This window comes from Ambystoma mexicanum, chromosome 1q (assembly GCF_040938575.1).
Source record: "Ambystoma mexicanum isolate Mex_15411 chromosome 1q, UKY_AmexF1_1, whole genome shotgun sequence".
In the NCBI taxonomy this organism is placed as follows: Eukaryota; Metazoa; Chordata; class Amphibia; order Caudata; family Ambystomatidae; genus Ambystoma; species Ambystoma mexicanum.
Window position 1 is genome coordinate 323679168 of NC_090922.1, and position 24258 is coordinate 323703425.

The 24258-nt window shown below is 46.6% G+C and overlaps 1 protein-coding gene across 3 annotated transcripts in view; it reads left to right on the forward strand.

The window, feature by feature from the left end:
- The window catches only part of LOC138527863 (cysteine-rich venom protein pseudechetoxin-like), a 369308-nt gene extending 347330 nt beyond the window's left edge, over nt 1-21978 (forward strand). For all 3 annotated transcript variants that reach the window (XM_069639201.1, XM_069639209.1, XM_069639192.1), the window contains 2 exons: nt 8158-8283; nt 20689-21978. In XM_069639201.1, coding sequence (XP_069495302.1) covers nt 8158-8283; nt 20689-20792 — 230 coding nt within the window. In that variant the 3' untranslated portion in view covers nt 20793-21978. The remainder of the gene's footprint in view (nt 1-8157; nt 8284-20688) is intronic.
- The last annotated feature ends 2280 nt before the right edge of the window (nt 21979-24258 follow it).

Below are 24258 nucleotides of genomic sequence, written 5' to 3' on the forward strand. Positions count from 1 at the left end.
CGGTACGGCCTCAGCCATGCCCTGCCCGGAGCCCAGTTTTCAATTTCAACGCTCTCCTTTCCCCTGTGACAAGAGGTCACGACGGAAACCGAGAGGGGCGAACTGTCGAACAAGTAGCCTGGGCTGCCTCAACGCTTGAGGGTGAGATGCCGGAGGCAGTAGGCAAATGAGTGCACTGAGCAGGGGTGACTGGGCGATCGGGGCTTGTTCATGAGATTCCATCAAAATACTGAAACAGCAGCAATGCTTTGCAGTTTGTCTTGATGTTAAGACGGATTTGATGTACTAAATGCCTGGGGTAGGTGCCGCGGAACTGGTTTTCATTCCAACACTGAATCCACGCAAATCACACAGATCGACCGAACTATGCTGGCTGTGAATGCCCCCCTCCCGCTTCCATCAAGATACACGATACCACTTTCAGGCTATGCAGTGCTTCAATCGCATAAGTGCTTTCAAGATCTAACGCTGTCCATAGTTGTTGCTAGATAGGCCTCTGTTCATCACAGTGCGCACAGAGCAGGTTGATGCACCGACAGAGAACTCTTTGATATGAATTGTATTTGCACATTGTGTGCACATATATGACTGGAATATTTCACGGTGCAGGCGACACAACCCCACGTTTTAAATAGATGCCGTTTATTATTTTTGCATTTTTAATTCCGTTGACCGACGTACATCAGCATTCCCCGTTATGTACTTTAGCAAGCAAAATATTACAGCACGCCTGCCAGGCCCACTGCCTTTCCTGGTGTTTTCGAATAAAGGGCATTCAAGAATACCTTTACCCAATCTCTATTTAGCTTTTGTTCTTTTAAGATGAAATGAATCAACCCTCCAAATTACGCTCTAAGGAGCGCATTGCTTAACTTTCACCCATTTATGAAAGCGCGCGCAGCCCGTCCGCAAATGTACTTAAAAAAAAAGCAAGGCTATTACAAGTTTAAAGATGGCCTTTTTATGGAGAAATGTAAGGATGTTAGTTTTATTGACTACAAAAGTGTGTCTCCCTAAAAATTGGAAATCCTCAACAAAAAGAACATGCAGTTATGATATTGTTAGTGCGTTGAATTAAAACTAACATTACATTGTGGACACACACATTTATAATTAAAGTGTCGTTCTCGAATCGAAAGGATCGTGTTGAATGTCTGAGCCAAATGCTCCAAAAGCAGAATGCGGGTCTCGAGCATTAGCACAACAGCAGGCGCTGCCTTATCACCCCGTGATATTACTGCAGGCGATAATCACCTAAGTGTACTAGGTAACCCCTCAACTAACCGCACCGCATTTGGGTTGGAGCCAGATCACAACACTTTCTGCATTCATCCATTTACGCCAATTTAAAACAATCCCAGGATACATTTCACGTGGCATGGAAACGCTCAGGGTCCCTTTCTCCGATTTCTTTTCTTGCATCACAGATGCCAGACATGACATACACTGCCACCAGGACCAGTGCGCACACAAGCTTCACTTGCACATTTGTCCTTGATGAGTCTTTGGAGGTTGCACTGGCATGTATGCACACTCTACTATAAGATGCGCAACCTCACTTCTCGGCTATTTGCCTTCTCTGGATGTGTACCTATATTGTCATTTGTCTGGTCCCTGCTGCCCGTTCATTCACCCAGAGGGATTGCATGGGATATTTACGGCATTGGGTACGTAGAAAGTACTGTGAGTGGTAAAAAAACAATATTTACTCCATGTACTTCTTTATATACATGCTGTAAATATACCATGTGATTGCTGCTATCGAGCAGTCAGAATTATACAAAGAAGTGATATTTAAAATGCCACAGCCCCAATATATGTATGGAAGTAATGGTGTAAACATGTGGGGTCAGATTTTCAAACAATCACTCGAGAAAGCAAGGGGGTGCCCTTTTTAGTTCTAGCTATTGGGTGGAGCTAAAGTGCAACCTATAAGCAAAAACGATTAATTTGCAGTACAGTAGTGGGGAAAAGGGATATGAGCAGGCACACAAAGCTTGCATGTGTTCTTTGATTATTTACCCACCCATTGACTTCCGTGGCCATGCTAATCCCTATGACGATTCCCACCCACTTCCTGCCCCTCCCCACCTAAAACACATCCACCTGGGATGTCGTTGAGTAACATCGAACTTTGTGCTTGAAGTGCCTGCCAGTGTTATTTCAAAGCAGTCTTCGGAGAGTTAATGCTTTAGTTGGAGCTGTAAATGGATTACTAGTGTAATGAACATTTCTTAACCAAGTGTGCATTCAGAGCTTGTTGGATATCCTTCATTGAAATCCGGTCAAAAGCAAGCACTGGCAAATCCAACAGTTTGGCCTTCTGTATAGGTATTAGGCATTTGCCAGGCACTGTTACTATATGCCCAGGTATTCACACCATTTTGAAGCTGCTACAATTAATGGCCAATTAGTCTAATTATTGCAGTGCCTGGCAAATACCTATGCCAAGCCTACACACAAGCCAAAAATGTTGGCATTGCAAATACTTACTTGCATGGCTTTAAGAAATACATAGTTGACATTATCTGCAAAGGTGACCTGAACATTTTGTGGGATTCGGTGAAAAAATTACTTTCTGTCTTGCCCCTTAACATTCATTAGTGCTAGGAAAGCATTCCAGACATTAATATGGTAAAGCCTCCCATCATTAGTACCTAAATCCTAGTACTTTTTAGGTAATCTTTGTGTTGGTTTGGTTAGTAAATTGGACATTTTGGAAGCCCTTTTTCCAAACATTTTGCACGGGAACCCCCATCCCCCGCTCACCCCTTGATGTGGGTCGGACTCACTCACTCGCTCGCTTCTAAATTCGCCCTGCTAAATTTACGCCCCACCACCTTTCAAAGTCACCAGCCGCCACTGGGACCCATTAGGTAAAAAGATAGGGGAACCAGCCAGTAAAAGAGAAAAACAAAGGTACTTTGTGCCAGAGGCGCTGCCTGAAACTTTCAGCCTCTCACCATGCAGTATCTATACATTGCCAAGTCCTTGCATCCTCCAGTGCACAGAACCTTTGAGCCGTCCATTAGCAACACAGTCCTGCATCATTGAACCATTTAATCCAATGATTCCGGCCGTGTGTGCACTTCCAACGCAGTGTGAAAGCTCAATCAAAACAGCATACCATACCGCCATTTTGAGCCGTTCAGTTGAAAGGAAGCAGGCAGGCCGAAGGGCGTGTCTTTGTTTACCTCAATGCCTTTGGATCTGCTGACATGCAGGAATTGGAGTGTGAAACTGGAGGGCTGAACCCCTGGGCTTACAAACTGGGGAAAAGAACAGTAATCGATGAAGAGGTTGTTCCTGCCCAGATAATGGTTCACATTTATGTTCTCAATACAACCAATGCATATGTAATAAGGCAGTCTTATATCAACCTGTAGTGTTCCTAATAAACTGTAAAAGAACGTATAGAAGGTTTTTTGTAACCATCAGTTTACTTATTTATGTATTTAAATACAGGAGAAATCATGCTCTTTTGATCACAAAAGAACATACAATAAATAAGAAATCATATTTGATGGAAAGCAGTGAACTTCTTACAATGGGCTGAAAACCAGGTTGTGCAGGGCAGTAAATGGAACAGTCACAGGGACAATACATAAGTGGATATACATGAAGAACAACCAACATTGGACATTTTTAAGTGCAGGTAGGCGGTGCGGCCAGCTGTGCTCAGGACGTGACCATGATGGGTGAAGTGCTAGAATGGAAGCAGGGGAAGTGAGAGACAGAGGCAGGTTCGAGGCGAGGGAAACATGTTAGCTTCCAGGCAGATGAGAGGTCGGATAAGAGGGTAACTCAGAGGCGAGGAGGTAGGCTTTTAGTTTGGTTTTGAACTAATCTGTGTGTACTGTTCCTCGGATGTTCGGGGGAAGAGAATTCCATGCAAGTGGAGCAAGAAGAAAGAAAGAGCGGAAGAGAGAGACAGCACAAGGAGGGCTTGGAGACACAAGGGTAGCCTAGGAGGCAGAGAGGAGATTGCGATAAGGATTATAGAGGAGGATAGCTACAGTGCTGCTTTACCGTGGATAGATTTGTGAACCAGGAGATGACATTTAAATCTGGCCCTGTTTGGCATCATCAGCCATCCAGCCTGGTGACAGTACGAGGAAGTAGGTGTGAAGTGAGGGAGCCCAAAGAGAGTCCTGGTAGTGAAGTTAATGATCTTCTTGAGAGGACAGAAAGCATAGTTCGGTATACCAAAGAGGATGCTGGCACAGTAGTCCAGTTTAGAGAAGACAAGAGGGGTTAAGAGATGCTTGGTGGTGTTGAAAGGAAGTAGTTGCCTGATTTTCCTAATATTTAGGAGGTTGAGGCAAGCTGCTTTTCCAGTTTTGGAGATGAAAGTAGAGAAGGTGTGAGAAGGGTCATAGATGACGCAGAGGTTTCTAGCTGAATAAGAATAGGGGAGAGTGTCAGGGGGGAACTGGATAGGCAGAGAGATGAGAGAGCTTTTGGCAGGGAAGTACAGTACCTCTGTTTTGGTAGAGTTTAACATCAGAGAGTGCAAAGCCATCCAATATGTAATGGCAGAGACAGCTTGAAATGTAGATAGACAGATCAGAGGAGAGTTCAGAAAAAGAGAAGAAGATTTGAGTGTCGTTCATGAAGAGTTGGTATGAGAACTCAAAGTATGAGATTAGTGCCCCAAGAGCAGAAGTGTAGGGTGTAAAGAGGAGAGGACCCAAGACAGAGCCTCGTGGAACACCAACAGTTAGAGGAGTGAGTTGAGAGGTGTTGTTACACCAGGAGACAGAGAATTTGTGAGTTGCACGGTAGGATTCAATCCATGCAAGGGTTTGATCGCTAATCCCAAGAAGAAAGAGAGTATTAATTAAGGAGATCAGAGTGATCGACAGTGTCAAAGGCAGCAGACAGGCCAAGGAGAATTAGGATAGAGGATAGGTTTGAGTGCTTAGCAGAGGCGATGAAGTTGGATACATACATGAGAGCAGTTTTTGTGGAGTGCCAGGAGAGAAAAACTGCTTGTAGGGGGTCTTGAAGGTTGTGGAGGTCTAGGAAATTGGTAAGATGGTTGAACATACCCCTTTTGAGTGTTATAGAGTAGTGCAGATGGAGACACACAGGGCAAAAGTTAGACGGTTGGTTCGGGTCAGCCCCTTGATTTTTTAGGAGAGGGATGACTGTGACTGTTTGTTAACAGAGGGAAAGCAAGTGGAGTCGAAGGACAGGTTGAAGAGTTTAGCGAGGTGATAGGCCACTAAAGGGGCAATAGGCTTGACTATCTGAGGAGCAAGAGGGTCTGATGGGGCACAAGAGGGGTTAGCCTTCAACAATATAGATAGCACTTCATCAGTATTAATGTGACTAAAGGGGGAGATTGAGGCAGAGGATGATGGTAGAATAGGCAGAGTGTAACATGTAGGAGGAGTGAGTGCGAGGAAGGTAAGCAGAGAGTCTCTAATTTTGGTAATTTGTGCAGCAAAGTATTCAGCTAGGCCATTAGCTGTGAGAGTGGAGTTGCTAGTCATAGACTTAAGAGGAGTGAGGTTAGATTTCCCTGTAGCCAGCGAGGATGGTTAGAGTGAGAGTCAATGAGGGTTAAGTAGAATTCCCTTTAAGCTCTATCAAGAGTCGATTTGCGACAGTTTAGGGCAGAGAGGTAGAGTTGCAGTTCCTCGTGACAGTGGATATGTTTTTATTCGCCCAGCAGCCATTGCATGGCTGTGCGGAGACAGCGTATGAATGGAGTGACCCATGGTTGAGAATGCTGAAACTTAGGGGTGAAAGTAAGCAGTGGGAAGTCAGAGGAGAATGAGTCATATAGTAGGAAAGGAAAGTTGGAGAAGGCAGTATCGGTGGAAGAGGTATCGGGTGTGAAGTAGGAGATTGAAAACTGTATGTCGTTAAGAAAGGGTAGAATAGCAGAAGGTTGTTAATTTCCTTTTAGTAATAGGTGAATCAAGTGGTGAGGAAAGATCAGAGGGTGGAAAGGGGATGTGGTGGAAACAATTGAGTGATCAGATATGGACCAAGATCATCAAAGAATGGTCCAGTGGGACCAGGAGGGTGTTAAATGGAGATGATGTGGACTGTGCGAGGCAGAGCAATAGTAGAGATGGTGAATTCAAAAGAGGTAGGAAAGGACGTGGCATTGGAGATTTGTGAGGCATTGAGGCAGGAAGGGGGTAGTTGTCCAGCGCCTCCTCCTGTGCAAGTTAGTCGAGGAGTTGGACGAAGGATAATTTGGAGTCAGGTAGGGCTGCCAGAGTGTAGTGTCAGATGGAGAAATCAAGGTTTCAGTGATAGCAAGAAGGTCTAGGGGAGGAGAGTGCAATGTACAGGATGAGGTTAGGAAGAGTACAGAAGTTGAGTTTCAGAGGAAGAGAGACGAGGTGGATACGTGTTAGAGGAGGTATGGTTAGCTCGTTGGCTTTGTTTTTTGGAAGGAGGTGGAAGAGAAATGGAATAGTGGGAGTTTAAAGTTGTGAGCTTTATATTAGGGATAGGAAAGGAGGACGTTGTAGTGTGATTGGAGAACGTTTAGGGAGAGGTGAGTAGAAGGAGCAGCAGGAGGTGTAGCAGTGAATGCATTATAGGCTACTAGCACAGTGTGGCGAGACAGTAAAGTAATTAGGAAGCTTTGAATGCTCTCAAGTGCAACAGGGAGAAAGGCAAAAGCAAAGGCTCATAGGCTAAGAGGCAAAGAGGCTGATCAAGGACTGGCCTTCACTCTTCACTGTTTTACCCTTCATTTACTTCATAAATATGCACATTAATTTCATCAAACAAATCAATTTTTCTTCATTCAAAATAATTACTACAGAGGTAAAGTGCCAACCAGATTGAACAATGAGGATCCACAGTTGTGACATGTAATGAGTCGACATGGATGTGTAATGACTATCTAAACAAATATTCTCCTATGCTGAGTCACAACAATTTCTTGAGTTGATGCTAATTGGTGTAACATCGACAAATTGTACTCAATAGGAACATCTGTGACATGTCTGAATAGCAAAGTTGTTCCTGTGCTTTATTGATTGGCTTGAACCTCAGTGCTAATAAATGCACTGTAAGGCAGGGCCAACGTCGACCTGTACTACTGGCTGTATACAAAACGACATTTCTGTGAATTTATGACCATTGCACTCAAACCCAACTTCTTCAAGTTTGATGAACACTTCTATCTCCAGATCAGAGGTAATGCCATGGGAGCCGCTTTTTCTCCCGGTTTGGCCATATTATTCATGGCCACATTCAAAGATTTGTATGCTTACCATCAATCCAACCCATAACTGACCATCATCCATCACTGGAAGAGATATATAGACAACATAATTTTCATTTGGAAAGGGACCGGGGAGAACTTACAAGCTTTTCACAGTTGGATCAATAAGAGAAACCCAAACATATAGTGTACACTTCAATGCATTTCCAGTGAGATCAGCTTCTTGGATATCACCTTGAGGAACACTGGTGTTTCTCTCGGGTGCACACTATTTAGGAAACCAACTGATAGAAACACCCTTCTTCATGTTACCACCAAGAAAGTGAAAGTGAATCCACGCCATGGACTGTACAGATCTCACTGATTGGTTGGACTTTACCTCTGTAGTCATTATTTTTGAATGAAGCAAAATTGATTCGAGACTAATGCACACCTTCCTTTGAAGAAATAAATGGGCATATTTATGAAGTAAATTGATTTGTACAAAAAAGCTTCTACCCTTGTTTTTACATTTTATTAAGACTACATCACGTTGCTATAAGACTGCCTAATTACATTTTCATTGGTTGTTTTGAGAAAATAAATTTGAACCATTACGTTGGATGCAGGAATTGGAAACATGTATATTAATCATGGTGGCACACATGTTGTTCAGTCTTAGGTATCTGGATACCATCGGATTGCTTAATTTTATAATCTTTGTATGGGTCTTCGTTGCCAGACAGAACCAACATAGAGAACCCTTTTCGAACAAAATAAGTCAGGCTCACTGATGTTTGCGCTACAGCATGTCTTGTTTACTCCATTGACAGGCACAAACTCGTGGAAGTGAGTAATGTAATTGGCACGCACACTTGCGGTTCAAAGCCAACATATTTAGAATATATGAAAAATGAAAATTGTAATCTTCCAACTTTATTTTTTTCAACAAGTTTCACTTTATTTCAAAATTATTTCAGTTTTTTCAGGAAAAGGTCCTAACAGACAGAGATGCTGTGGTGGGAAAATTTGCCACAACAGAGGGTATCTGGACAGTGATGATTGTGCATGCATTTGTCGGAAGGGCTACTTTGGAAAATATTGTGGTAAGTAGCCATTCCCTGTGTTATTTTGTATGTCTCAAATGATTTATTCACTGATACCAAGTATACACACTGAGAACAATGTAATAGTTTTTGAACAACACTATGAAGAGGCTATTAGTTTAACAGTTGGGCAAGTCCAGTAGCAACACACCCTACTTTCGTAACTATAGATGCAATTGTTTATGAGTAAGAAAGGAAATACAGCTCCTTTACAAAGATAGATTTCTCGTCCAATACCTGTTGATATGTGGGCAGCCGCATGTGTTAGCCTGACCCCAAGTAAGTATGTAAGTACGTATGGGATTTATAAAGCCCAAGTGTAGCTGGGAAGGAATGTGATGCTGTACATATAGGATGAACCCAGGGGTTACCAGAAGGATGCGGAGCGAGTGTAGGAGCTGGGATGAGTAGCGGTAGCAGGGCCAATTGGTAATTCGGGGGAGCTGAGAAGAGTGGGGGTGGCAAATGGGAGTTAGAAGAGGACAGGAACAGGAGATGCAGAGACTGCGGGAATGTGATTTATAGGGGTTCTATCTTAGGGAAGCTAGTTCAGTGGGGGCCAATTCCAGTTCAGTGGGGGGAATCAATTCTATTTAGTCCAGCAGGTGGTGCTCAGGTGCCTTTAAAGCCTTGACAGCAGGTGGTGCCCATGGTACACCCCGTTTCGGCACCGCCGGTTCGGAGCGGGACAATTCGACGTGGCCAGTTCGGCGCGGCCAGTACGGCGACGGGATGTTTCGGCGACGGGATGTTTTGGCGCGCCGCACACCAGTGCACATCGCCTGCTGTTTAGGGAAACGTTCAGTGCAGTGCACTGAAAGTGCGAATTTCAACTTCATCCCACACTATTTTAAAATGAAACTGTTCTAGAGCGGTTTCATTTTAAAATAAAGGCATAGGAACCCAGAGTTTTGCATTAAAAGCAATGCCCCGTGCGAGCACTGAGCACAAAGAGTAATCTACTCTGTGTGCACTGTCCTTGCACAGGGCAGATTAGATCTGCCGGGCTCACGAAGGTGGGGGCTGTGCTGCTCGGAGTAGACTGCTCCGAGCAGCACAGCCCCCACCTTCGCGGGCCCGGCTGTGTAGTCTGCGTGGCTGTGGTGCCTGCATGAAGAACTCGTAGTGACAGTCCCTGAGCAGGACATTTATGTGCGGCCAGTTCAGCTCCTGCGCCGAACTGCCCGCGCCAAATCGTCCCGGGTCGAACCGGCCGCGCCGAAATGTCCTGCTCCGTGGTGCCCAGTCGTATAGATCAAAAAACCTGCTCCCGACTTCCTAAAATGTCATGTTCTTTACTTGTAGTTGGAAGGGCATTCTTTCAACCTGGGCCCGGCTGACAGCTCTTGTTTCAGTTCTCAGTATGTTTATAATTTTCCAATTCTTTAGGAGTAACCTTTTCGTTACTATTAGGACCGTGATGGTCCACATCACAAGACCTTTTCCCATCCTTGCAATGACTGAAAGTATAATCCTCGGATCTAGTAACATTTCTGTCCTGTGACCATGAGCAATGTGTGGTTACCAAACATCATATAGCCAGAGGGCACCTTCTCCAGGAGCACTCCTGCAAGAGCTCCATTGTTGTCAACCACATCCTCAAGTGTAGTGCTTCCAGCTTTTACCTTAACTACAAGCAGGTCCACAGCTCAGCATTAATGCATTGATGCAACCATAGCCCTGTAGCCCTTTGCCGTTTGCCATTTTCCAAGAGATATTTAATGCTGGCAATTCCGCTGTTCTTCCCATTCAAAGTTGTGTGCAAGTGACCTGGAACGTTGCAGTGTATTGTGCTGTCTTAGCCCTGCTTGCACATTGTTAAATGTTTCCTTGGTGCTTTTTAATGTCCCTGGTTAATCCCTCTCGGTGCCAGTTGTTTCCTGTGCTGGGATCTGGCGAGGCATTGCCGCAGCCAGAAAGCAGAACTGTAGCACAGTGTTCAAGGGATTCTTTTGAGGGTTTCACTGTTTGGCTTTTTAGCACCTGGCGGTGGAGGGAATTTGGGTTACATTCATTAATTAATCTTGTGTAAGACGCTTAATACCGGAAACCAGTCTCTAAGGGCGGGACCGGGATTGGAGCCTGTGTTGCTTTGCGTTGTCTTGCTTCCAAGACAAGCGCGTTGCCCCTCATCTACCCTCCAGGACCGGTTACTCTTGATATGGCATGGGATGTAAAAATTCCCCATCAGGCACTGAATGGAGCAGCCAAATATTCACCTACTCGTGCAAATAGTCTAACAGCGCTCAATAAGATTGCACACTAATGCAATGGGCCTTTGACACTTACATTGAAGCTGGTTGTGGGTGCGTGCGTGGAGGAAGAACACTAGCACTTTGAATATATTGAAAGAGAGAGAGCAAGGGATTAGCATCCAGTAAGAATTCTGTGAACGCCAATGGAATGTGGGCTGGAGCAGTCGCTGAATACCTGCATTCCTTGCTCTCCACTTGACTGCCTTCATGCAAGGCCCGGCTCGTGCGTGTGAATCAGGTGATAGTGATTGACAGGAATGGGCGCTGTTTATGGCCTGAGGTAGAAGTGATTTTGTGCACCTCCCGGAGGTTAGCGACTTGGCATTGTGAGCCCTAATTTCTTTCTTGGGGTTAGTTAGCGTGTGTGTGCGCGTGCATGTCTCACCAGGAGCTCTCCCACACTATAGTTGTCTACTCCGCTATGGATACCATATGAGTAATGTTTTTCAAAGAAAAACAAGAATATTTGTGATTGTCTGAGGTTGTGGCTGTGTGTGCGACGTAGGGGTGTGGTGAATGCCGTGCTATTCTTCAGGAAATTTCAAGAGTGCCAAGAGCCCAAAGTCTCCCCCTCATTTAGCAACTGCACAACCCTGTCCCCGGAAAGAGCCCCTATCGCTCAACCTAATATCAAATTCCAGTCCTCCGTGTAGCCAGAGGCGTTGCTAGGGGGGGCTAAGGGGGCTATAGCCCCTGGTCTTTTGGTTGTAGCCCCGGATAGAATCTCAGGAGCTACAGCCAAAAGGCTGGCTAGCCCCCAGTCCTGACAGCTCTGACATCAGCGTAGCCCCGGGTCCTTTCCAGACCTAGCAACACCCCTGCGTGTAGCAGAACATCTAGTCTTCCCGCCTTATTTAACTGTTTTGATTATTCACGGTAGCCGCACGTCGCGAGTTGGAATTGGGATCATGCGTAGAGTAGCATAAAATGGGCCAATAATAACTGTCACTACAGCACTTAGAAGCTTGAGGAATTCTGCATGAATTCCTTTTCAGGAAATACATTCTTATTTTAATGGAAAGGGTAGCAATGCTTGATTATTACCGGCAACAGAACTGGGAGTGTAGAGAACCCTGATTGCGGTAACCGCTGAGACGTTTTGTGGTTTTGTTGAGCATTTTGTTGTCCTTTGCTGCCTGTTATTCCCATGGTTTCTTCAGTGCCGGCACTGACCTGGACCATCCCAGGCCTTGGTGGAAGCAGTGACACGGTGTATAGGGTTCCTGCAAGGACACGCTCCGCTGCCAAACACATATTGCACTCACATGCTTTGATTGGCCTTCAAAGAGCTTCAAGCATATTCATAAACCCTGCATGTATGCCTGCCCGAGCCTGGCATAACGGAGCACTGTCCCATCGGTAGGCTGATGGGCAGCAGCTTAACCATCAGTTACTGTGAACTGTGGTGGTGGCCGTCTCAAAAGGCTCCGCTCCGGGCTAATGCTGAGTGTTCGTTGTGCAAACTTGCACATTAAGCAAGAGATAAAGGGGCATGCATTTATCCTACAGTGACTACAAACAGACGGGCGTATCACAAAGGTTGCACTTCAGTGTGCTAAATGCTGAGTTTGGGTAAGGTATATAGGAAGGGTTGCAAGGGCAGGTTGTGTGGAGGGGGTTGGGGGAGTTTCTCCCCTGCTTTTTGTGGTAAAGAAAAACAGTAAAATCGGCCAAAATAATCTGGCGAAATTGGCATTGGGCAAAAGAAGTGCAAAGGATGTAACGTGGATAGCAGAACTCAGCTTAGATGACCAATAGCTTGGAAGGAAATTGTGGTTTCCTTATTTTATATGAAGGTTTTATCTTTTCCAATTCCCTCAGACATGAACATATGAATCAGTGAGGAATGTTGGTGCAGGTACCCAGTCATATGAATGGGCCCGTGGAGACGTATGGATTTTTTAATAGGAAAGAAAGCCTAGACCCTAAAACAATATCAGTGCATCACAGCTTATTAGGAATAATGGTAACTATGATGCTTGCTTGTGCTTCACTGAATGTGTGCGTGTCAGGGTCCTTTTATGCCTGGTTACCTTTATCCTTGGGTTATCTGTGGCTGTGTGTATGTTTGTGGACCTCTTGGTATAAGTGATCGGTGGATATTTAAGCCTGTGGACATTTCGAACTATTTTATGAGGGCAGGAGGGTAATGTCAATCAGTCACTACTGCTTTATTTCAGAGTAATTGCTCCATAAAAGCACTGATAATAATCAGTTTATAATTCATCGTGCATCAAGGCACAGAGATCAAAAGATAAAAATACATGAGCCATGAATAATTAATAATTTAGCATTTTATATAGCGCTACGAACCCTCAGGTATCTGAGCGCTGCTTATTATTACCCACAGTGTGTGGTGCTCATTTATGGACCTCGGAAGGATGAAAGGCTGAGTTTGGCCCCGCTGGTATTCGAACCTGCTTGAGCAGGCTCTGCGCAGATGGCAAAACGAGCGCTCTACTCACTGTGCTATCAGACCGAATATAATTAGATTAGTTGAAGTATACTGCACCATATATAAAGTGTGCAGTGCTCATACAGCACAAACACAGCGAAACCTTCACGGACAGAAGTAAATGAGGAATCTTCAGCAACCTACGTCTACATCTGGGCCCCACAGTCGCTAGATTCACAGGCGAGTCAAATTGGGAACATCAAACGTATAGTAAAACACTCCAAGTATCTATTCTAAAACATTCCTCGCTAAAGTAATTGCCGTAGAACCCGCTGAAATAGGACTCAACACATTGACAAAACAATTCACTAAACGCAACAAGCTCTTAGTATCCATAGCTCATCATTCTGGTCCGTCGCCATTTGGCTCGGTGGTACAAAAGCACCCCAAACTCTCTTAAAGTTGAAACGGTTGCTTTATTGGGAAGGCCCAAGCTTATAAACATTTGCTAACCTGGCTCGATAGTCTTACAGACCAAACTAAGTAATGTAAACCTAGATACCTGTCAGCACTGCCCCTCTGGTAAACTGTCCCTCAAGCAATCCCTCCGCCCTTCCCCCTCCAACGTAATTAATATTAGCGTGCGCTCCTGGATTCATACCTGTGTTGCTCTGTGTTGTCTTGCTTCCAAGACAAACTCATTGGCCCTCATTACGACCCTGGCGGAATACGAAAAACGATGGCGGAAATGTAATACCGCCATCGAATACCGCCCGTTGCGATCATGACCCGTCACCGTAAAGTACGATGCCATTAGCGACACCGTAGCGAACGCCAACGCTAACTGCACCAAGTACGCGCACGCGCGCCGTGCAAAACCGCAATATCCGCCATGGCGCAACGGTACGCGAATGCTGACCCCAGCGGACATTCACCTAACGCCATCAAGCATGGCGGAAAGTACCATTCCGCCATGGCGAGAACTACGGCATCGCGAACCAACCGTAATGGCCCTACTGAGTGCCTGTACTCCACTCCCTGGCCACATTGCACAACTCCTCGTAGGCGCAATGCAGTCACACCATGCAACCAGTGAAATGTACAAGTCACCCATGCATGCCAACGAACAAATGCATGCAGGGGCCCCAAGTGCCCTGTGAGTGGCCATCCACAATTGGCAACACACCATTGCCGTACTGATGCAGCACAGGCATCTGAAGGTGCAAGTACACCAAAATGAACTGAAAATTCCATGACACAAAACAACAACAGTCCCCCATCGCTTGCCACCAGTGTAAATCAACATTCAAAGCAGTAACCTGAGGGAGACTGCACCAGCTCTGTACACATGCCAGTAGTCAAACCAACCATCAGCATAAGCACGTACCACACAACTGTACCCAGAAGCCGGAACCCAATGCAGAACACCTCACAATACATCGCGCCACAAATCGGAATATGCCACATTACTAGCAAAGAATAACGCTACACGGTTAATATCGGAATATAAATTTAATGCACATCAAAATCACCAAGCCCATACAGCCATTTGAACATAAACTCACAAATGATCAGCATTACTGTGGGCTGCATCCGCAATAAATGACCAGCTTCCCCATGTGTGACGCCCTGTACCTTCATGGCACACAGGGGCTACATCAACGTCCAAAAAGGCAACATGGAAGCGCCTAGGACCGCAGGGCCGTCCCATGAAGTAGGCACTAGTCCAGCTGGAAGCTAGGTATGCTGCACCTAGCCACTAGTACTGCGTAAGGGCATGTGGGCCATTGGCGATCGTCCCATAAGATCGTAATGGTGCTCCACTGATTAACTCGAAGCTGCAGGTGTCGACTGTAGAAGCCATCTGCAGGAGTGGCGTACAGATGGCAGCGGCAGAAGGGGAGGAGATACCTGTCACCCAAATGAAAAAAATGATAGTATGGGCATCCGAACTCCATATGCATTACTCACTTCATTCAACACACCAAACCTACAACCATATGCATGCTAGCCCACTCATAAGGATCAATTGCACCCAAAAATCACTTGCGAATCATTACGACACAAATCGAGGTGAATACACTATTTCAAACGAGTGTCTGTGTGCATCCGCCTGTCAGAACAGGATCCATCAGATGGGATCATCAACGTGCATAGACACAAGTGATTGAAGGCGCGTCGAGACAGGGAGGGTTCAACAAGGGCAGACAGACGATGCTCCCACTATGGCAGCCTTGCATCACATAGCCCAGGGGAAGGGGACAGATTCCAAATAGCCATGTATATGGCAGACTCCCAATTAAATCATCTTTCCATGCATCCATTCATCATTCCCTCATCCCGTTATGAAAACGCCTGAATATTCACTCACATAACATTCGAAATTTCCATTGAGTCTGTGCGTAATGCAGGCTTCAAAATCCACTGTGCTCCTGCCCGGATTCCTTGTGTAGTGAAGTCACATGTATTTGGGAACGTCCTGCCTTATCGTCCACTACGCTATGGCGCATCCCATTCAAACCATATCAATCATTGCATTCCCGTCATGGGCCCTGTCCCAAGGACATTCAACAATAGAATGTTACATTTCCAGTCAGACCTGTGGGCGTCTCCACGCCGCTAGTTGAAAACCGAAAGCGCTGTCCTTCGAATTCCTCATTTGCAACATCACGTTGAAAAGGCATCTGTGAACGCTTGTATTCACAAATACATCTATGCAGTGCGGCTGTGTGTGAAAATGGTAACTGGCCTCAATCACTGATGGGACTCCCCGCCGTCGGTGAACGTCGGTACAGTGCTGCATGAGGGTCCACCGTTGATCGAGCACTACATTCCACTGATCCTTCACAAGTCTGCTCGCGAATGCAAATATAGTATGTGCAACAATGGGACCATAGCAGAATTAACATATAAACCAATAATCCACAGCCATCGGGATTAAGAACATGATTGCAAATGCAAGATGCCATGCGTCGAATTGCAGCGTCGTGTGCGGGACGTGCTCGCACGAAAGGCATTGCAGCTGACACAGGTGGAATGAATCACCACAGGTGAAGGCTATACAGCCTGAAAACACATAAATTGCACACCCAACCCCTTCCCCCAACCACACCCACTCCAGAATGCTACCGGCAGGACTAGCGATGTTGGGCCTGGGGGACCTGATTGCACTGCAAGTACTCCAACTTCAAGAAGAAGACGAACGCCAACTACTACAACAACCGGCCGCACAGAGGAGATGCAGGAGGAGGAGGAGGAGGAGGAGGGCAAGGCATGGCCAGCAAGCCCCACCAGCACAGCCACTACCACCACGCAGGCAGCCCGCAATCCCACGCCTCCGAGCTAATCCGTTCAACCTCACAGCTGAGCAGATCCACACCCTCTACCGTTTGGACCGGGACACCATAACCGCCATTGTCGACATGACACACGCTGACCTTGTCAGCATGATAGATAGCCCAACCGCCATCCCACCCCTACTGAAGGTGGTGTCTGTACTCCACTTCCTGGCCACAGGCACCTACCAGCACACAGTCGGACAGTTGCATGGCATTTCACAGCCACTATTCTCACGGACACTATTCCAAGTGCTTGATGCCCTCCTGAAGCACTCAGACGACTACATCACTTTACCACGCTCGGAGCAGGAGCTTACAAACACAAAAGTGGGATTCCATGCACTTGGCGGCATACCGGGTTGCATTGGTGCCATCGACTGCACCCATGTGGAATTGGTTGTCCCACATGCCATGGAGGCCCAGTACCGCAACCGGAAACAATATCATTCTATCAATGTGCAAATGGTGTGTGACTCCAACAGGATCTTTACACATTGTTCTGCCCGATTTCCGGGATCAACACATGATTCTATGGTCTTGCGGAACTCTAGAATACCACGCTACATGGAGCGACACGCAGGGCGCCGATCCTGGCTACTCGGTGAGTCTCATTTAATGCATGCAAGTTCACCACATACGTCTTTGGACGTCGCATGCAGTTCCCCCCTCAGGCTCTCGGTACTTCTCTCCATTTGTGCCCTTAGTGTCTCTGTACTTCGCTCCATTTCTGCCCTAAGTGTCTCAGTAGATGTTTCAATTGCTGCCTTAGAACCCCCACATTCATCAGCATGCTCCTTGAGGAGCGTGGCTAGTTGCTGCTGTTGCACTATCATCTGCTCGAGGGACTGTTGCCTCTGCTGGGCCATGCCCATTTGCGGTGGTGTCACAGAGGGGCTGGACGCCTCATGTTGCCTTGCAACAGGCCTTGTGGGGGTTGGCCAGTCGTCGTCTTGTGGGTGCCCCTGCGTGGTTTCCTCATGGTGTACGGGATTAAACATACAGGGGGATTGGGACAGGTCATGGATGTGTCCTACTTCGGCAGCACCGTTTTCTGTGTCGGAGCATGCTGGCATGAATGCAGTGTCACCTAGGGTGCTGCTGTTGTGGACATGCTGGCTGCTGGGGTGCCTGTTGATGTCCCCTCCAGTGTGCTGCCACTCGATTTGTGCAGCTGCCGTGTCTTGATCCGTGCAGCTGAGGTGGAGGGTCTTTGGCCGTTGGTCTTGGCCCTCTTTGCAGGTGTGCTGGTAGGGGTGTCCTGAAGCTCGTCGTTGGAATCGGACCCTGTGGTGGAGTAAAGGAGGGCGAGCGTTATTCATGGGTCTGTGGTAATTGTAATGGCAATTGTAACACATGCATTGGGGTGGTACCTGGGGGTGATTTGGGTCAGGGCCTTGGAGGTGGTCTCATTTTTGTGTGCATTGGGGATGCAGTTATTTTGCAGTCTGCAGTTAGGGTGTGCATGCTGCACATGTAGAGTGTGTTTTTTGGATTTTTAATTATTTATTTATTTGATCTGACTTTTAAGGGGCGCTGTCATGGCATTGTATGTGGTCGTTCTCCTGAACATGTGTTTCTATTGCACTATGGGGACACATGGTACTTCACATGGTTGGTAATTGTGGATTTGGCATGGTTTTATTTGGGCCACCTACCTGATTCTTCTGATGTCTGCACTCCTTTCTCCATCCCTCCGACTCCCTCTATGCTCTCCATTCCAATGGTGGAGGCACAGATTTCTTCCCAGGGGGTCAACTTGATGGGTGATTCCGATCCTCCCCCGGTAGCTGTGGCAATGTTCCGGTTGGCAGAGAGTATGCTCCGGACGCGTATCCGTAGGTCGTCCCATCGCTTTCTGCATTGCTGTGGGTTGCGGGGTGCGGTCCCCACCGCACTTACCCGCTGTGCCACCAGCGCCCATATGGCCTTCTTGTTCGCAAGTGCCGTCCTGGTCATTTGCGTAGAGAAGACGACGGCAGCATTCTCCTGGAGGGTCTCTGTGAGCACGGTGAGTTCCTCGTGGGAGAAGTGGACCTGCCGCTTGCGGTCGCACGCTTTTTTAGCAACTTTTCCCATATTTATTTTTTTGACTGGGGTGGCTAACGGGTTGGGATGTGTCTCAGGGTCGGATTTTTAATGGTTGTGTTGGGATTCTGATTTTATAGGTGTACGGCGTGCTGTTTCCCGTTCCGGCCCCATGTTTTTACTTCCGTTTCCGTATATTTACGGTGACAGTATTTTACGCTGACCGCTCATTACGGTGACCGCTAAGATGGGTGGCGGAATTGCACCTAGGGCGACGTACGACGGCGGTAAGGGGCGTTTTGGGGTCATTTCCGCCATCGCGGACTTTGCACTTCCGCCATGGCGTAATGCTCGTGCCTGATGGGTCAGGATTAGCCGCACTTTCCTCCATCGTGCAGTGGCGGAAACGCTATTTACGCTATGGCGGTCATGTCAGTTGATTTCCGCCAGGGTCGTAATGAGGGCCATTGCCCCTGAGCTATCCTCCCAGTCCAACCTACTTGCAACTTTGCTGCTATCCTCTCACCACGCTGCCGCACAGTCCTATTTCCACCAGCCCCCTCCAGCACTCAATGGGCTAGCCTGTCTGCCCGAATAGAACTAACCACCTGACTTAACAATCTAATACCTCCAAAACGTAACCCCACGGGTAACAGACATGGCAGAACCCTCAGCTCACCTAAGCCCCAACACCGCTTCTACCCATCCCACTATAAAATGAAACAATCCCTTCCTAGCAACCTCGATACCTGGACCGGTCACATGAACCGAACCTGTGAATCCTCATACCTGTACGCCTCTCTTATCCCATACCGACAATTAAAACACCACTGATCCTTGACACGCGGGAGTGGGAAACCCACCTACGGACCCAACCATCGACTGTTCCTGAGCCTTCGCTGCCTCCCAATAAATATCCTGGGGTTCTCTGTCCCCAACGTGCACCCCTCTGTCCGTGTGTACCATGCCCAAATATGTCTGCGCTGGGGGTGGGGGGGAGTGAATGGGATTCATCCCTCGTTCCTCCTAGTTACCACCTTGTCATGTCGTCTTCACAAAAGTTGCTCTTCCAAACAAATATGACTGGTCCTCTACAGCCAATAAAAAATAAAAGGCTTCACAAATACTTTGGCATCTGGCAGCTTTCGTCACAGGGACCAGACATTTTGACCTCATTGTATGATATGGGGACAACGGTTAGAACTGTAGAGCACTTTCTGGGAACTCCACACCAGTGTCACACACAGAGTGGCTATTTAAACACCCCAACCCAAATCAATGGCAACTTAGCCAAGTCATTAAATGACTGTGTGCAAATAAAGGAACACGGTCTAGGCCTAATAATGGCTTTACTTTGGTGGATCGTTCCAGCTATGAGAGAACAGTGTCCATCGAAAGTGCTCTCCTCCAACTCATGTCCCACCTGCCCGAGAACAGAGTGGAATTAAAGATTCATTTCCCTGAACTAGGAATGGAGCTGGTTTCCAGAAACCAACTAGCTCGCCCTATCATAAAATGTATTGAGGCTATGGAAACACTTGATGTTATGGTACCTCCCACCTGGGCTTTAATTTTTCCATGATGACTTTGCATAATGAATGCTCTTCAGTCAACCAAAGCTTACCCTAGGCCTAGAGACAAGGCAGCAGGATTCAGGTCATGTTTTTTTGTGCGTGTTGTGATGAGTGGTAGGGTAATCCATGTGGGGTGATGTGAACCTGTGTACAGAAGTTCATGAATCGGTGACCTTGGAGTATGTAGATTTATCGATGTGTATTCTGTGGGTGTCGATTTTCTTGAAGTATGGATGTGTGTTTGCATCTGTATGTGTCTGACAAACACAACTATAGATCACCATCATAGGCACACAAAGGTAAAACAAGATACAGACATTTGGGAAGAGGACCAATGTGTCTTTTGTGACTAAGTCACAGTGCAGAGGTTTCCTGGATCAGGGAGAGTTTCCAGGGAGCTACACCGGCGGCCTCGGTGACACAAGAACTGGGAAAGAGTGGGGTTTCACATTGTGGGATCACAGAGCAGTCCCAGTAACTAACTGCCTCAGCCAATACCAATGGGCTAATGGATGAAAAAATGCATGGAGCCAGAGGAGCAGTTTGTCAGATCCGTGGACCCTTTGGTAGAGAGCTTGGGCGATATTGATGACATGGGGCCAAACGGTAAATGAGCTTGCACATAGGAGAATGGGTGGCAATACTTACCTTATTGAACTACAAAGAAATGGCACTGGAACAAACATAGGCTGGGTAGAGTCTAGGCCAGAAAGTCCTTTTGAATTTCACTGCTGGATAAAGTCCTGTGTGTCCTGAGGGTTGGAGGGCAATCTTAAAGTTCTCCATCAGAATAAAGATTTTCTTCTTCTCTCGTTTAGAAATCTCAAGAGGACACAGACCTGCAAACAACTGGATCTTGGTTCTTTCAGCGGTTGCCATCTTACTGATCCTCATCACAAGCAAAAGTAATTCTCGGCTATAGGGCGAGTGCGACAGAATGCGCGACATGTTCAACTAGTATTGGATGTGAGACTTATTCTTGCAAACACTCAGATACGTTTTTGAAACCGCTTTTGGCAGCCGCCTGATGAATACCCATATATACCCTTATATCTGTTCAAGATTGGTCAGTGCACCCTACAGAGTCAGGCAGCTATATTTTGAAGAGGCCTTCATGTTGCATTGTCATGGTCACACCACTTATAGGTACATCAAAAGAGACTTGAAAATCCACACGCACAAGTGTTTTGGCTCGATGTTCAGATTTTGTCTGACTTCTGGATGCTTGTGGACCATCTGCTTTTCGCGTGACCTTTTTCATTGTAACTAAGTAGTTTAAAAGACAATGGGCCTCATTACGAGTTTGGAGGGAGCCATGCCGTTTTTAACTCGGGTCCGGGTCCCGCAAAAGGGGACTTACCGATCATTCTGACCTTGGAGGGCCCGGTAATTCCCTTTCGCCGGACCCGGACCCAGTACATCCCCATTCCCATTGAGCACCGATAGGGCTCAATGGGAATGGGGAGGATGCTAATAACGGACCCGTTAATGACAGGCCCGTTGTTAGCATCCTGTACTGCTTAGCGGGTCCCGCTCTGCACGTCTGGTCTGTCCAGGCGTCCAGAGCGGGAACCACTGCAGACCTCGTAATGTGGCGGCCCGTAATGACCGGTGCCGGTCCCTTACCGGCACCGTTCATTCCGCTGCCGCCAGCCTCTATTAATGTCTCCTACCATTCAACAGGCAAATGGTATCATGTTTAAAGAAAATGATCTGTAACATCTGAAATTCATTCTTCCACTTTAATGCCTAGCTATCTGTCAAAATGTCTGCCATTTGGTGACCAAGAAGGGGTCTTCCTCCCTCATCACATCCTTGGGAAGGAGGAAGCCGCAGGCGGCCCACACCTGCTGATAGTGCACGTCATATTACACCTACAGAATGACATCATGCGCCACCTCAGTCTTTAATATGGACATGTTTACACTTTCTGGAACTCAGTGCTTTAAGTTATCAAATGTGACTGTATCTTCACTGTATCAGAGAACCCCGTGAATGTTATAATCGGAACTGTTGCTGTCTACTTGTGTCTCATTTGCAGCACTTGAAAAAACAATGCATTTGTATTTGGGAAACAATAAATTAAGAAAATCAAGAATCAATAATAACGGTTCTACATTACTTTCACTGGAGCTTTTTTGGCTGCGTGTCAAACGTTTGCTCCTAACGCGGTCATTGACTTGTATGTTCATGCCATGTCCTCTATATCGGCGTTATAGCCATGCAAATATATGTTGGCTGACTCTTGAATTGACTGTACATCATTCATCGCTGTGTTACTCAGAGGGATCAGGCCATGTTCTCAACTTCCAAGCACACTAAACAACACAAGAACAGCTGCCATCTTGTACAAAGTTATGCCCTGGTTCAACAAACAGAGTACATCCATTTTGCACCGTTTTTCTTCTTGCTTCCAAGGAAAGGTAATGTTCACCAGGACAACAAATAGAGACAAATAATCTTGAACTGTTTTGCTGGTGTATACCTTACAATGAATGGAACAAATACATTTCTGATGGATTTCCATGATGTGAGTATGTTTGATGCACAATCTATTTGATCTATTCCTTATTGTGTAAGCACCCACAACGGAGGATAATGAAAGAGAGCCCTTTCACATATGAAGAAGTCCACTTTTTATTTCCATCATGGTCAAGGAGTGAAGCCATCGAGGGAAGGAGACGAAAGGAGCAAACACAGCGGCCGGACACTAGGTAAGCAAAAAGAATAAATTATCACATGAGGGGCACTAAGGCTCACAGTTTGATCAGAACTGTTGTGCAATACCGATGGTTATGGCCCACATTCGGACCAACGACTTGCTCAAGCTTCACTTGCAGGTTGCTATTATGTAATATTGCTCTAGGTTTGTGTGGTCCTAAACATGTTTAATAGTGAAGTGTGATGGGCACCACGTTGCGTGTTAGTAGTGAGTATATGAATTTCTATACACTCTAAAATAATATTCAAAGATGCATGCCCTCAAAACGCCTCCGCACACGACGTTCAGAATACACCAGGGAAAAGACCAGGGTGTGACCCCACCGTGAGAGCTGCACTCTATTAAACAGTAACATAACTGTGTTGATTGTTCACAAAGTGTAGTTAAAGATCTGACATCCTTAATGATCAGCAATATTTCTTCCCAAACATATTCTGGTGGTAAGCATAATTATTTAAGCAATAAGCCCCAAGCCTGGGGGGCATTACTGCTACAGGTAATGCCCGGGGTCCATAGTTACAGGCCGTTCTAACAGGAGGCCTGAAAGCCATATCATTCTCTACCTGACTTCCTCTGGGATTTTCTGAGGATCCCATAGTTCCCGGTAATACCAGTCCTTCCCCCTCTAGATGGCTGACTCCTAAACCACACACTCACTCTCCTCCTCAGCTTCCTTACCTCATCTTTCTCTACTTCTCTCTCTCTCTCTCTCTCAGACTCGTTCCTCCTGATCAATATGGTCTCTTCTACTGCTCTTCTTTCCATCCTCCAACTTGCCTCTTCTCTCCACCATCCTTTCTCCCTCTCTATCCTCTGCCCCTCACTCCCCCTCTCTGTATCTCTCTCTCTCTCTCTCTCTCTCTCCCTCCACATTCTGATCTTACTACACTCTTGCCCTTTCTCTCTCTACCTCTTTCTCCTCCACTCTCCACCTTGCTGCTACCACTGCAGCACCTCCATTCTCCTCTCTCTCACTCAAACGCTTACAACATCTCCTTTTCCCTACTCTTACTCTCCTCTCTTCTCCCCTCTCTTCTCTCTCTAGCTCTACTTTATCCACAGCCACACTTTCATACACTACACAACAGACTACACAATTGGTACCACTCTCTCCAAACCCAACACCTAAGAATCACGCTCTCAAAATATACCTGCAGTCTCTCTCAAACTCGCCTCCACCTTCCACTCCCTCCTCACTAGTCTTTTGGTCCAGCTGCTCCACGCTTGACCTCACCCAAACTCCTTTCAATCTCTTGTGTGCTGGCAGGTCTTTTACTGCCCATCCTACCCACTTCCAACACTCCGCCCAGCTACCATTGGTTTCCCTAGTCATCTGCAACCCCTGGCTAATCTCTGACTAAAATACCCCTATGGGGGTTGGCATTTTGGTTTGGATATGGTGCCGCATCAGCAGATAAGGTACGTAAGAATTTGTGATGGTTTCCCACTGGGACAGACTTCCTACTGATTACTTTTTGGTTTCTGGTTTTTCCCGACGCAGCGTGGTATCCTCTGGGAGATGTAGTGACCATTCTGCAATAGAAAAGCAAGAGCAAGAGACCTGGCGAGGGCAGAGGCTGGTAGGTATTGCAGTCGGGGCAGTGCTACCAAGGCATTATTGCATCAAAAAGCATTCTGGGCGTCACCGACTGGGGTCCCTCTCAAT